The sequence below is a fragment of the Pyrus communis genome, chromosome 5, assembly GCF_963583255.1.
Source record: "Pyrus communis chromosome 5, drPyrComm1.1, whole genome shotgun sequence".
Taxonomy (NCBI): Eukaryota; Viridiplantae; Streptophyta; class Magnoliopsida; order Rosales; family Rosaceae; genus Pyrus; species Pyrus communis.
In genome coordinates this window covers 22,551,537-22,562,892 of record NC_084807.1, presented here as the reverse complement: position 1 = coordinate 22,562,892, position 11,356 = coordinate 22,551,537, and the positions used below count along the sequence as shown (strand labels likewise).

At 40.6% G+C, this 11,356-nt stretch overlaps 3 protein-coding genes across 3 annotated transcripts; 1 reads left to right on the top strand and 2 right to left on the bottom strand.

Annotated features, from left to right (window-relative positions):
• Positions 1 to 997: 997 nt before the first annotated feature.
• LOC137733317 (dirigent protein 24-like) lies at positions 998 to 2,167 on the bottom strand. Its single transcript, XM_068472475.1, has one exon. The coding sequence runs from the start codon at positions 2,165 to 2,167 to the stop codon at positions 998 to 1,000; it is 1,170 nt and encodes a 389-aa protein (XP_068328576.1).
• A 1,245-nt stretch (positions 2,168 to 3,412) lies between these two features.
• Positions 3,413 to 4,132, bottom strand: LOC137734423 (dirigent protein 9-like). Its single transcript, XM_068473697.1, has one exon. It carries the CDS (start codon positions 4,130 to 4,132, stop codon positions 3,413 to 3,415), a length of 720 nt encoding a protein of 239 aa, XP_068329798.1.
• A 1,872-nt stretch (positions 4,133 to 6,004) lies between these two features.
• LOC137734162 (spliceosome-associated protein 130 A-like) lies at positions 6,005 to 10,864 on the top strand. The gene is made up of 3 exons (XM_068473472.1): positions 6,005 to 9,125; positions 9,633 to 10,124; positions 10,234 to 10,864. The coding sequence occupies exons 1-3, from the start codon at positions 6,120 to 6,122 to the stop codon at positions 10,369 to 10,371; spliced, it is 3,636 nt and encodes a 1,211-aa protein (XP_068329573.1). The 5' UTR covers positions 6,005 to 6,119; the 3' UTR covers positions 10,372 to 10,864.
• Positions 10,865 to 11,356: the final 492 nt, after the last annotated feature.

The following is an 11,356-nucleotide window of genomic DNA, read 5'->3' as shown; positions in this document are numbered from 1 at the left end:
TAATCTCCAATTATTTGTTATCTTTGTAGGGTTTTTCCTGGCTTGGAGCACCTGATCTGTAATTCATTGCCGATCAATTTCTCCCATCAAACAAGTTATAACTACCATCTAAGAATTGAGAAACAACTCGTCTTACATAGATACTGTTAGGCACCTGATTGGGTTGAGTGATGTATGTAATTTCTATGGACAAGTCTGCTTCCGTTCGCTATCTTGTTGAAAAATGCAGAAAAGCTGATCCATTTAAGGCAATCGTAAGTCGTCATTGCATAAAACTTTACTTTCTAAACCAGCACAATTTTGGCATTTCACTTTTAATTCAACTGGTGCAAATATTGGTAAGGAACAAATGTTACATATTGACAAGTTTTCACTGCCCTCAAGTCTGCATAAAAGGTCTAGCAAGTAGTAATATGGACTATGGTATATCTTGAACCTGTTTGATTGCTCGATAGATAATCTGATAAGCCATTGATTTTTTTTCTCCCCGCGTTTCAGAAAAGGGTAACCGACATGTTAACTAATCGATTAGACATTGGATTCTACGAAATCTGTCAAAAACATGAGTCTCCTACAAGTTGAAGGAATGGGCTACGAATATATTACGATATGAACTTGAATCAATCAACTGAGAAAATAATGGTGTCTATTGATTCAACCTTAGAAGTTTGCAAAGCAGAGAAAAAGTGATGATATAGAATCATAGATACTCTGCCTTAATAGTTGATTATTTTCTTTGGTTGAACAAAAAACAAATCTGTATCTGGGGTAGTCGTTTTGGCTAGAGCGGATATGCTTTCTCATTAGTTTAGATTAAATTAAAGTAGAATATCGCTCAAATAAAAGAACAAGAAACGAGTCTGATCAAACATTTTAATAACAAAGTTTTCATTTTTCATTCAATTAAAAGACACACATAGAAAATACATCAAATGCACATTGAAATTGTGAAGCATCTCACAACCCTAACTGGGAAATAAAAACATACCAACACTTTCTATTCAGAAAGGTAAACGCTGATCTGCATAATGGTATCCACCCCATCAGTCGTGTGCTGGTCCACCTGGTGCAGGCTCTCTATGGCGGCGTACCCGTTCGCATTCTCGTACTTCCCAGTCCCACCAATCACAGCAATGTGGGACACCGGAGACGCTGTACGGTGGACCCCAAAGAGGCTAATGGTGTCCTCCACATCATGTTCACCTGCGTGCAGCAACACAGTAAAAGCCATGGTGTGGCTGTTCCCGTCCAGCGAGCTAGCCATGTAAAAACCCTGTGCCTTGCCGAGCACGGCAGACCCAAGCTCGTGTCCTTCGGTCAGGTCGTCGTCGATCACGGTCACCGAGCCGAACATGAGCTTCTGGAGGGTGGCTCCGTTGGGGAGCTGGCCGGCAGTGACGAAGGGCTGGTTGCTGCCGCCGTTGACGATGTTGTTGTTGCCGCTGTTCTGGATGACCGTGCTGGATTGGGAGTTGGTCAGGCCACTGAGGCCGGCGATGTTGGGGATGTTGTTGTTGTTGTTGAGGAAGCCATTGATGTTGTTGTTGGTTAGGGGGGTTCCACCGCTGACGGGGAAGATGTTGTTGTTGGGTTTGGAGAATGCGGGGTTGAGGACTGTGTTGGCGATGAGGCCGGTCACCACTCTGACTGATGGGTGGGATCCTCCTAGGATGTCGTGCATGAAAAAGGACAAATGCGGGGTTTCCGTTCTGGCGGCCGCGGTGGGCCCGGTTAGCGATGTGGTGACAGGACCTGCCACGGGTGTGGTGACTGGAACGGCAGGTGTTGCTACGGGTGCCACATTAGCAACCGGTGTTGGCACTATGGCAGGTTCGTCGTGTGTCTCTGGTAGTGGTGAGTTAGCTTGTGGGACGGTTGTGACAGGAGGGACTACAGGAGGCACCACGTCAGCTTCTGGCGGGGCGTCAGTCTCAGGGATTGGTGCGTCAGCGTCGTCGACATTGTCATCGGCAGTTGGGGTGGCGGGGGTGATGATAGGGATATGGCCACTTGGCAGAGGGTTCGTGGTAGGGACAGTTGTCGGAAGAGGATTGGATGCTTCGGGTTGCACCTCGTCGATGATCCTAGCTGAGCCGGCAAATCCAAGGGTGATGGCTAGGAGCAAGATGTAGAGTGTGGCCTTGAGCGATTTGAGGGACTCTGCCATTTTTGGGTTGTGAGATTGTGAAGAAATGAAGGGTTTTGTATTGAATCTTTGACTTAAGTAAGTTGTGACTTGTGTCTGAGAAATGAAAAGATTTGTGTTGTTATTTATAGTTTGTATTGGAGTTGTAGGAAGAGATGGAGTTGGTGCACCCTTTTTTCTTAGCAGGATGTTTTTGGTTGAAAAACCAACTCCCTTCATCAAATGGAATTGGTGCCATTTTTTAGTAGTTAAGATGGTGCTGGTATATGTGCATATTAGGTGCTGCCCATCTCAGCCTGGAATTTTGATTTAACCTTTAGGAGATTTAACCTGAGGCAATTTTGAGTAAGTATAACCACATCACACCCAATTACTAAATAACTACTGTAACCACTTAACGTATAATTTCATGTCACAATGTACATGTGTATAATTTTATGTTACAATGTATCTGTGTCGTGAAGAGAATCTGCCCTACAATCGGAGATATATCTTTTTTATGACGGATGAGTAATAAATAAAAGAAGATATACTTCAAATGAAAAAACATACTTTCGAGTAAGGGGTCGGACATACTTGATCCTCTTCTATTTCAATTAATTGGGGTCAAATAACTCACCATTATTCCCAGTTTGAAGAGGAGAAATTAAAATGAAATGTGATAGATGTGGTAAAATTTGATGATTCCTTTGGGGACAAGGACCGCATCAAGTTCATTAGGGTACAACAATTGGTCAAGTTCTGTGAAGTGGAGTTATATTAACCCAGTTCTCTGTTCTTTCGATTTCTACAAAGCTGTTCGAAAATTGGAAAACTGGGGTCATTAGATTTAGTCCTCAGGTTGATCATACTTGAACAGAAAACTGCAGAAATCCATCGGTAGCATGTTTTCGTGTGACGTTTCGACATAATTGAACTTAAAAATAAGTTCAGTAATGATGGTTTCTAGCTATTATTCCAGATTTGTGTTTCAATCTGCTCCACCTTTTTCATCCACCAAAATGAAGTTTATAAATTATTCATTGGAAAAATAGTTGTATATTATCATCCTCTTCGTAATTTGGAATATAAAATCGTAATAAATCAGAAATCTACAATTATATAGTTCTTTTTAAAAAAGAAAAATGAAAATTAACTGCCCCTCAAGCAGGATCTTATACATAATAAGCCAGGCCGGCCTTAAGATTTTGGAGGCATATGCGGCAACGAGATAGTGGCCCTAAAACACATAATTTTGACGTTTCGACATAACAAGGTTTCGAGCTACTAGCTGAGGTAAATATTGAGCCTAAGAAGCTTGTTTTCTTCTTCCCAAATAGAATTAGACCCTGCATTATTTACTGCACTAACAGTTGCATAGCCATTTGCACCCTCATACTTCCCAATCCCACCAATGACAGCAACATGAGACCCGTCCCGCTCATCCACGTCCGTCCGGTGCACCCCAAAAAATCTTAACCCGTCCTTAAATCTGCTATTGGCGAAATGTGCAGCCATAGCCATCATGTGACTGCTCCCATCTTCAGAACTTGCAACAAAAATCCCTTGTGCTTTTCCAATGATTTGTGGACCAGAATACCCTGAGCTTTCAAAGATGTCCTCGTCAATCAGGGTTACAATCCCAAGTTCCAGTTCTTGGAGTGTAGCCCTTGCAGGAAAAAATAGTCCGACACCGGATAAATCTAGGGTTTGTGTGGCGGGGATTGTTTCAGGGAGGGGGACTCCTCCGTTGGGAGGAAGCAGGCCTATTGGTTTTGAGAAGGGAAGCTGGCTAGTCACTTTAGTGGTTGAAGGTTTGGACATGGATGATGAGGGGTGGGTTACATTGAGAACATTTCTCATTAGGAATGTGATTTTGTGGTGGTTGTGAGGGTGTGTTGGGGTTGAACTGCCGAGGCTTCGAGCGGCGGTGGACGGGTGGATCGTGGCGGTGGTGAGTAGGAGGATTAATAAGGACATGGCTAGGAAGGAAAGGTGCTTGGCCATTTTCATTCTACATATTATGTGTGTAGCTACTTCGTTTGTAGTTTATTTGTCATGCATACGAGGAAGAGGTGATGAGTGGATTTGGTTACATGGGGTGGTTGCATTGGTAATGGTTAGTTGTGGATCTTAATATATTCAGACAATTAAGACAAGCTCTTACTTTAACCTTCTTTAAGCAATTATGAACTAATCTATACTAAAAGGAGGAATTGAACCGAAATACAGTTGATTAAAGAGAAAAGCTCTTATTGCCAGAGCAATCCATCCTTTTGCGCTTACTAAACTTTTAAGTGCAATTATCATTTGTAACGAGTTTGTAATCACCTCTAGTGGCATGTTTACGTACCTGTAATCGGATCAATTTACGAAATTGGATTCCAATTACGGTATACATCTTTATTTACGTAATCTTGGAGAATCAAAATACATATGAGGTCCACACGCATTAAGGAATCCGACTCCTAATTTTGAAGGAATTGGACTCCCTACATGAAGGAGGTTCCTTGACACTTGAGGAATTCGGAATGGATTTCTTTTACCAATTATGCCCTCACTTGTTTCTTATTATACCAACATTGCCCTTTATTTGACACTCATTATGCCATCTTTTAATAAATAAATAAAACCTATTTATATATTTTTATATAGATGAATTTTATTATATAAATTTAATTAAGAATTTAATTAAATTAATTAGTATGAAAATATTTTATTTATGTAAGGGCAATATAGTAATCAACCTAGTTTTCATTTTGATTGAAGTGAATTAGTAAACAATTTATATAGACTTAGCATCATTCCTACTCCGATTCCAGGCAGCTTTAGTAAATAACTTCAACAGGAATCTGATTATGATTCCACCTCATTTCAATTCCTCTTCAATCCAATTCCTCATCAATTCAATTCCTCTCAATTTGATTAAGGATTGGTAAACGCGTCCTAGGTGTAGTGAGAAATTGGAGTAGGATTATCTCCTCTCCAAATTCTCCTCTTCCAATCCCCTCCTATTTGAACGATTACGATTAAGTCACGTCAACATTTAGTGTTGACTTTTTTTATAAAGAGAAAATGAGGAAAGTGAAAAAGGAGGGGATTGAAGATAAGGGTATTTGAATGGGAGAGAACTATACTCCGAGAAAATTAGTGGCCTACATAGCATCAATATGGTAATTTGTAAGTAAAATATGTTTATTGCGAGTATCTTGTAGGAAATGACACTGGATCGAAATAAACTATTACATGTTATCTTCGACGAGAGTACAAAATTTGGTGATTTGTAAGTAAAATATGTTCATTTCGAGTATCTTGTAGCAAAATGTTAGTTATTACTTGTTACTCATGATGAAAGAGTGCACAATTTGTCCTCAATTTTACTTCTAAAAAAAGAGGGATTTTTAACTAAAATAGTCAATGAGATTTGCATAACTCCTCATTTTGGTCATTGAGATTTGAAATCAAAATAATTGGTTCCTAAGTTTGTCCACAATCAATCATTTTAGCCATTGAGGTTAATTTTGTCATTTTGATCCTTATTTAACATAATTTTTTATCCAAGGACCAAAATGATTGATTGTGTACAAACTCAGGGACCAACTCTATTGATTTCAAATCTCAGAAATCAAAATGAAAAGTTATGTAAATCTCAATGACCATTTTAGCTAAAAAGCCAAAAAAGAGAGTTGCAATCGCTCTAATTACATTAATAGATTGGGCTAAAGTTGCTAACCAAATGAAACTACAAGGACTAAATTGAAACACAAAAATAACTTTGATGAAAGTGAAAATATCAATAAATAAGGGGACTATAGGTGCAATTAGGTTTATTTAATTATAACCACATCCCCGATTTCTAACGAAGTTTCAGCCTCTCTCTTACTTGAGTATTCAAAACCCTAAACGGGCCTAAACCTCGCGAGGTCCCAACACTCCCCACTTCACCGTCCTCCCAAAACCCTAGCTTTTTCCGGCAGCTCCAAATTTCCATGCCATGTACCTCTACAGCCTCACTCTCCAGCGCGCCACCGGCATAGTCTGCGCCATCAACGGCAACTTCTCCGGCGGCAAGGCCCAGGAGATCGTAGTCGCCCGCGGCAAAGTTCTCGACCTTCTCCGCCCCGACGAAAATGGTAAGATCCAGACTCTCCTCTCTGTTGAAATTTTCGGCGCAATTAGGTCGTTAGCTCAGTTTAGGCTCACTGGGTCTCAGAAGGACTATATTGTTGTCGGGTCCGATTCGGGTCGGATTGTGATTCTTGAGTATAATAAGGAGAAGAATGTGTTTGATAAGATTCACCAGGAGACTTTCGGGAAATCGGGTTGTCGGAGGATAGTTCCGGGTCAGTATTTGGCTATTGATCCTAAGGGTAGGGCTGTTATGGTTGGGGCATGTGAGAAGCAGAAGCTTGTTTACGTTTTGAATAGGGATACTTCTGCTAGGTTGACAATTTCGTCGCCCTTGGAGGCGCACAAGTCGCATACAATTGTGTATTCGATTTGTGGGGTTGATTGTGGGTTTGATAATCCCATGTTTGCTGCCATTGAGTTGGATTATGCGGAAGCTGATCAGGACTCTACTGGGCAGGCGGCGAACGAGGCGCAGAAGCATTTGACTTTCTATGAGCTTGATCTTGGGCTCAATCACGTATCGAGGAAGTGGTCGGATCAGGTTGATAATGGTGCAAATATGCTGGTCACGGTTCCTGGAGGTGGGGATGGTCCAAGCGGTGTATTGGTCTGTGCGGAAAATTTTGTGATTTATAAGAACCAGGATAAACCGGATCTCAGGGCTGTGATTCCTAGGCGTGTGGATTTGCCTGCAGAGCGTGGGGTTCTTATAGTTTCAGCAGCTATGCACAAGCAGAAGTCAATGTTCTTTTTTCTTTTGCAGACAGAGTATGGAGATATATTTAAGGTTACTCTGGATCATGATAACGATAAGGTCTCAGAATTAAAAATCAAGTATTTTGATACAATTCCAGTTACAACTTCAATGTGTGTGTTAAAATCTGGGTTTTTGTTTGCTGCGTCAGAGTTTGGGAATCACTCTTTGTACCAGTTCCAGGCAATAGGAGAAGAGCCTGACGTGGAGTCTTCATCAGCTACATTGATGGAAACGGAAGAAGGTTTCCAGCCTTTGTTTTTCCAGCCCAGAAAACTTAAGAACCTTGTTAGGATTGATCAAGTTGAGAGCTTGATGCCGATAATGGATATGAAGGTCAATAATCTATTTGAGGAAGAAACACCTCAAATATTTACACTTTGTGGGCGGGGTCCTCGTTCATCCCTCAGGATATTAAGACCTGGTTTAGCTATCAGTGAGATGGCTGTGTCAGAGCTTCCTGGTGTACCGAGTGCGGTCTGGACTGTGAAGAAGAATGTGTCCGATGAATTTGATGCATACATTGTGGTGTCATTTGCAAATGCTACTCTTGTGCTTTCAATTGGTGAGACAGTTGAAGAAGTTAGTGACAGTGGGTTTCTTGACACTACCCCATCACTTGCAGTTTCTTTGATAGGTGATGATTCTCTAATGCAAGTGCACCCAAATGGAATTAGGCATATTAGGGAAGATGGACGTATTAATGAATGGAGAACTCCTGGAAAGAGGACGATTGTAAAGGTTGGCTCTAATAGACTTCAAGTAGTTATTGCACTGAGCGGAGGAGAACTTATATATTTTGAGGTTGATATGACGGGTCAGTTAATGGAGGTGGAGAAGCATGAAATGTCTGGAGATGTAGCTTGTCTAGACATTTCCCCGGTACCTGAAGGGAGACAGAGATCTCGTTTCCTTGCAGTTGGTTCATATGACAGCGTCATTCGTATTTTGTCATTGGATCCTGATGACTGTATGCAAATTCTTAGTGTGCAAAGTCTTTCTGGAGTTCCAGAATCTCTCCTCTTTCTTGAGGTTCAGGCCTCAATTGGTGGGGAGGATGGTGCTGATCATCCTGCTAACCTTTTCCTTAATGCTGGCTTACGCTCCGGGATTTTATTCAGAACTGTGGTGGATATGGTCACAGGTCAGCTCTCTGATTCCCGTTCTCGATTCTTGGGACTAAGAGCACCAAAGCTATTTTCTATTAGTGTGAGAGGCAAGCATGCTATGCTTTGCTTGTCAAGTCGGCCCTGGCTTGGTTATATCCATCAAGGACATTTTCTCTTAACACCACTATCGTATGAGACCCTTGAATATGCTGCCTCATTTTCATCCGATCAATGTTCGGAAGGTGTAGTTTCTGTTGCTGGAAATGCTTTGAGGGTATTTACTATTGAAAGATTGGGAGAAACATTTAATGAAACTGTGATTCCACTGAGGTATACCCCTAGAAAGTTTATTGTTCAACTCAAACGAAAGCTTTTGGTAATTATTGAAAGTGATCAAGGAGCATTCACAGCAGAAGAGCGTGAAGCTGCAAAAAAGGAGTGTTTTGAGGCTGTGGGTTTAGGTGAAAATGGAAATGGTAATGTAGAGCAGATGGAAAATGGTGGCGATGAGGAGGATCCCTTATCTGATGAGCACTATGGGTATCCTAAGGCAGAGTCTGACAAGTGGGTGTCTTGCATTAGAGTTCTTGACCCCAAGACAGCAACCACAACATGTCTGCTGGAGCTTCAGGATAGCGAAGCTGCATTCAGTATTTGTACAGTGAATTTCCATGACAAGGAGTATGGTACACTTTTAGCTGTTGGCACAGCGAAAGGACTGCAGTTTTGGCCAAAAAAGAGTGTAACAGCAGGCTATATTCACATATATAGATTTATAGATGATGGCAAGTCCCTTGAACTTTTGCACAAGACACAAGTGGATGGTGTTCCTCTTGCCTTGTGCCAGTTTCAAGGAAGGTTACTAGCTGGGATTGGACCAGTGCTCAGACTCTATGATTTGGGGAAGAAAAGGTTGCTCAGGAAGTGTGAGAATAAGCTGTTTCCCAGCACAATTGTATCAATCCAGACCTATCGCGATCGGATTTATGTAGGTGACATTCAAGAGGTATGTCTTCGTTCATCTATTTGTTATTTGATTGGGCCTCCTGGCTCCTGTTCTGTGGTATCTTCCCACGCTTACATTGTTTTTCTTTGGTACACTGATATCCTGTTGTTCATTTAAAATACCAAGTTTTTTGACCTTGGATTATATAGGCCAAATAAGTAGATACATGCTTGGTTTTTTATTTTTTGGTTAAGGCATTCTTCTGGAAGGGTCAAATAGTTGAAATTTAGACTAGAATATCTCCTCGTACAAATTGCAATGACATGTCATATATAGTGTCCTGATGTATATTGGGTTCGTAGTTACTGTAATATGTAATGCATCCATTGCGTAGTATTTATTCTGTAGTTATATCCCAATATCAGCTTTCTGCATACTGGATGTGAGGTGCTTTTTTGTGTGGTGGATTTCTGTTTGAAGTACATGTTCTTGTTCTTCTTGCTTGCCGTTCTTTGTTCACTATAAGGGGACTAACTATATTTCCTATGGTGTTAATTTCTTTGGCAGTCATTCCACTACTGCAAGTATAGGCGGGATGAGAATCAGTTGTACATCTTTGCTGATGATTGTGTACCAAGATGGCTTACAGCATCCTTCCATATAGATTTTGACACCATGGCAGGTGCGGACAAGTTTGGGAATGTCTATTTTGTGCGGTTACCACAGGATGTTTCAGATGAGATAGAAGAAGATCCAACGGGTGGGAGGATAAAATGGGAGCAGGGAAGGTTGAATGGCGCTCCCAACAAAGTAGAGGAGATAGTGCAGTATCATGTTGGTGATGTCGTCAGCTGCTTGCAGAAGGCATCTCTAATTCCAGGTGGTGGGGAGTGCATCATCTATGGAACAGTGATGGGTAGCTTGGGTTCATTACTTGCGTTCACCTCCCGTGATGACGTTGACTTCTTTTCTCACTTGGAGATGTATATGAGGCAGGAGCATCCACCTTTGTGTGGTAGAGATCACATGGCTTATAGATCAGCATATTTCCCAGTCAAGGTAATTCAACTGTAAAATATAGGTTTATTTTTTCTTTCTATTTTATTGTTCTTTGTTTTTTAATACGACCAGGTTACAAAGCTTAAAATTTCTGTTACTAATTTTTCAGGATGTGATTGATGGAGATCTGTGTGAGCAGTTCCCAACATTGCCCATGGATCTGCAGAGAAAAATTGCGGATGAGTTGGATAGAACTCCTGGAGAGATACTGAAGAAACTCGAGGAAATTCGAAACAAGATCATTTAAGAACAAGCTCAAAAGTTCCTTCCTGGTTTTACCACACCATTTGGTTTTAGCATGCATTCATCTCATAACATCACTGTGTTGGTCAAAAGGTTGGAAGTGGATGAATACACGATACAACTTAGAATTTTGTTCATCTGTAGTTTATCGCAGTGTCATTTTGCTGGGATCGATGATGACTGTAGTTACACTAACAGGGCAAGCATGCTTGCGATTTTCTTTTCCTGACATTGCTGGAGTGAGCGAATGTTTCTGTTTCGATAAAATTGAGACGCAGATGGTTGAGACTTGAGACTAAATCGAAGTGTATCGGAAGAAGCAGCATGCATCTTTGCACCTTTTAGACCGCGTTACCTGTTGTTGTAATTAGTAATTATAGATTAATGTTTCCCCCTTTTTGTGGTTCATCCTCTGTTGAACAATGTTAGCAAGATATGTATTTTTCTTTGTAACCCTCTATGAAATCTTGCACTGAATTATGTATGGTTGTATTTTTTTTTTCTTTTTCTGTTTGCTCCATATGTTTATGGTGTTGGAATTCATCTAGTCTATTTGCATCGCTGAAAAGTCATGTTTACTTGCATGGAATTAGAATTCAAGAGTCATCCCTTGGGTTTACTAAATCATGGGTGTTGAGATAATTTCATTACTTTTTATTTTCATATCAATAAAATTTGAGGTGTGATATCCACACATCTTTTTTTACTTTTTCCACACCTTTTTAGTTTTCGACTATCAGATCGGATGAATTGAAGAAGATCAACGAACATAAATTAACAAGAGGTGTGTAAGAAGCAAAAAAAAATGTCTGGATAACACACCCCTAAAATTTTATGGTACTGTTGAGGTTTAAAAAAAAACGTAGAAATAGAAAGTGAAATGTGTTTACTTACCGTAAATGGAAACGAAAGAATCAAAGAACTTAGATATAAGAGCAAGGAGCAAGGGGAATCGAATCAATTGTGACTTGATTGTTTATTTTTAGGTG

Excerpts from the sequence above, each read along its gene's own strand:
- LOC137733317 (XM_068472475.1), bottom strand. The coding sequence starts at position 2,167 with ATGGCAGAGTCCCTCAAATCGCTCAAGGCCACACTCTACATCTTGCTC.
- LOC137734423 (XM_068473697.1), bottom strand. The coding sequence starts at position 4,132 with ATGGCCAAGCACCTTTCCTTCCTAGCCATGTCCTTATTAATCCTCCTA.
- LOC137734162 (XM_068473472.1), top strand. The coding sequence starts at position 6,120 with ATGTACCTCTACAGCCTCACTCTCCAGCGCGCCACCGGCATAGTCTGC. Across the intron at positions 9,126-9,632 it reads ATGTAGGTGACATTCAAGAG|TCATTCCACTACTGCAAGTA; the intron begins GTATGTCTTCGT and ends TTTCTTTGGCAG. Across the intron at positions 10,125-10,233 it reads CAGCATATTTCCCAGTCAAG|GATGTGATTGATGGAGATCT; the intron begins GTAATTCAACTG and ends CTAATTTTTCAG.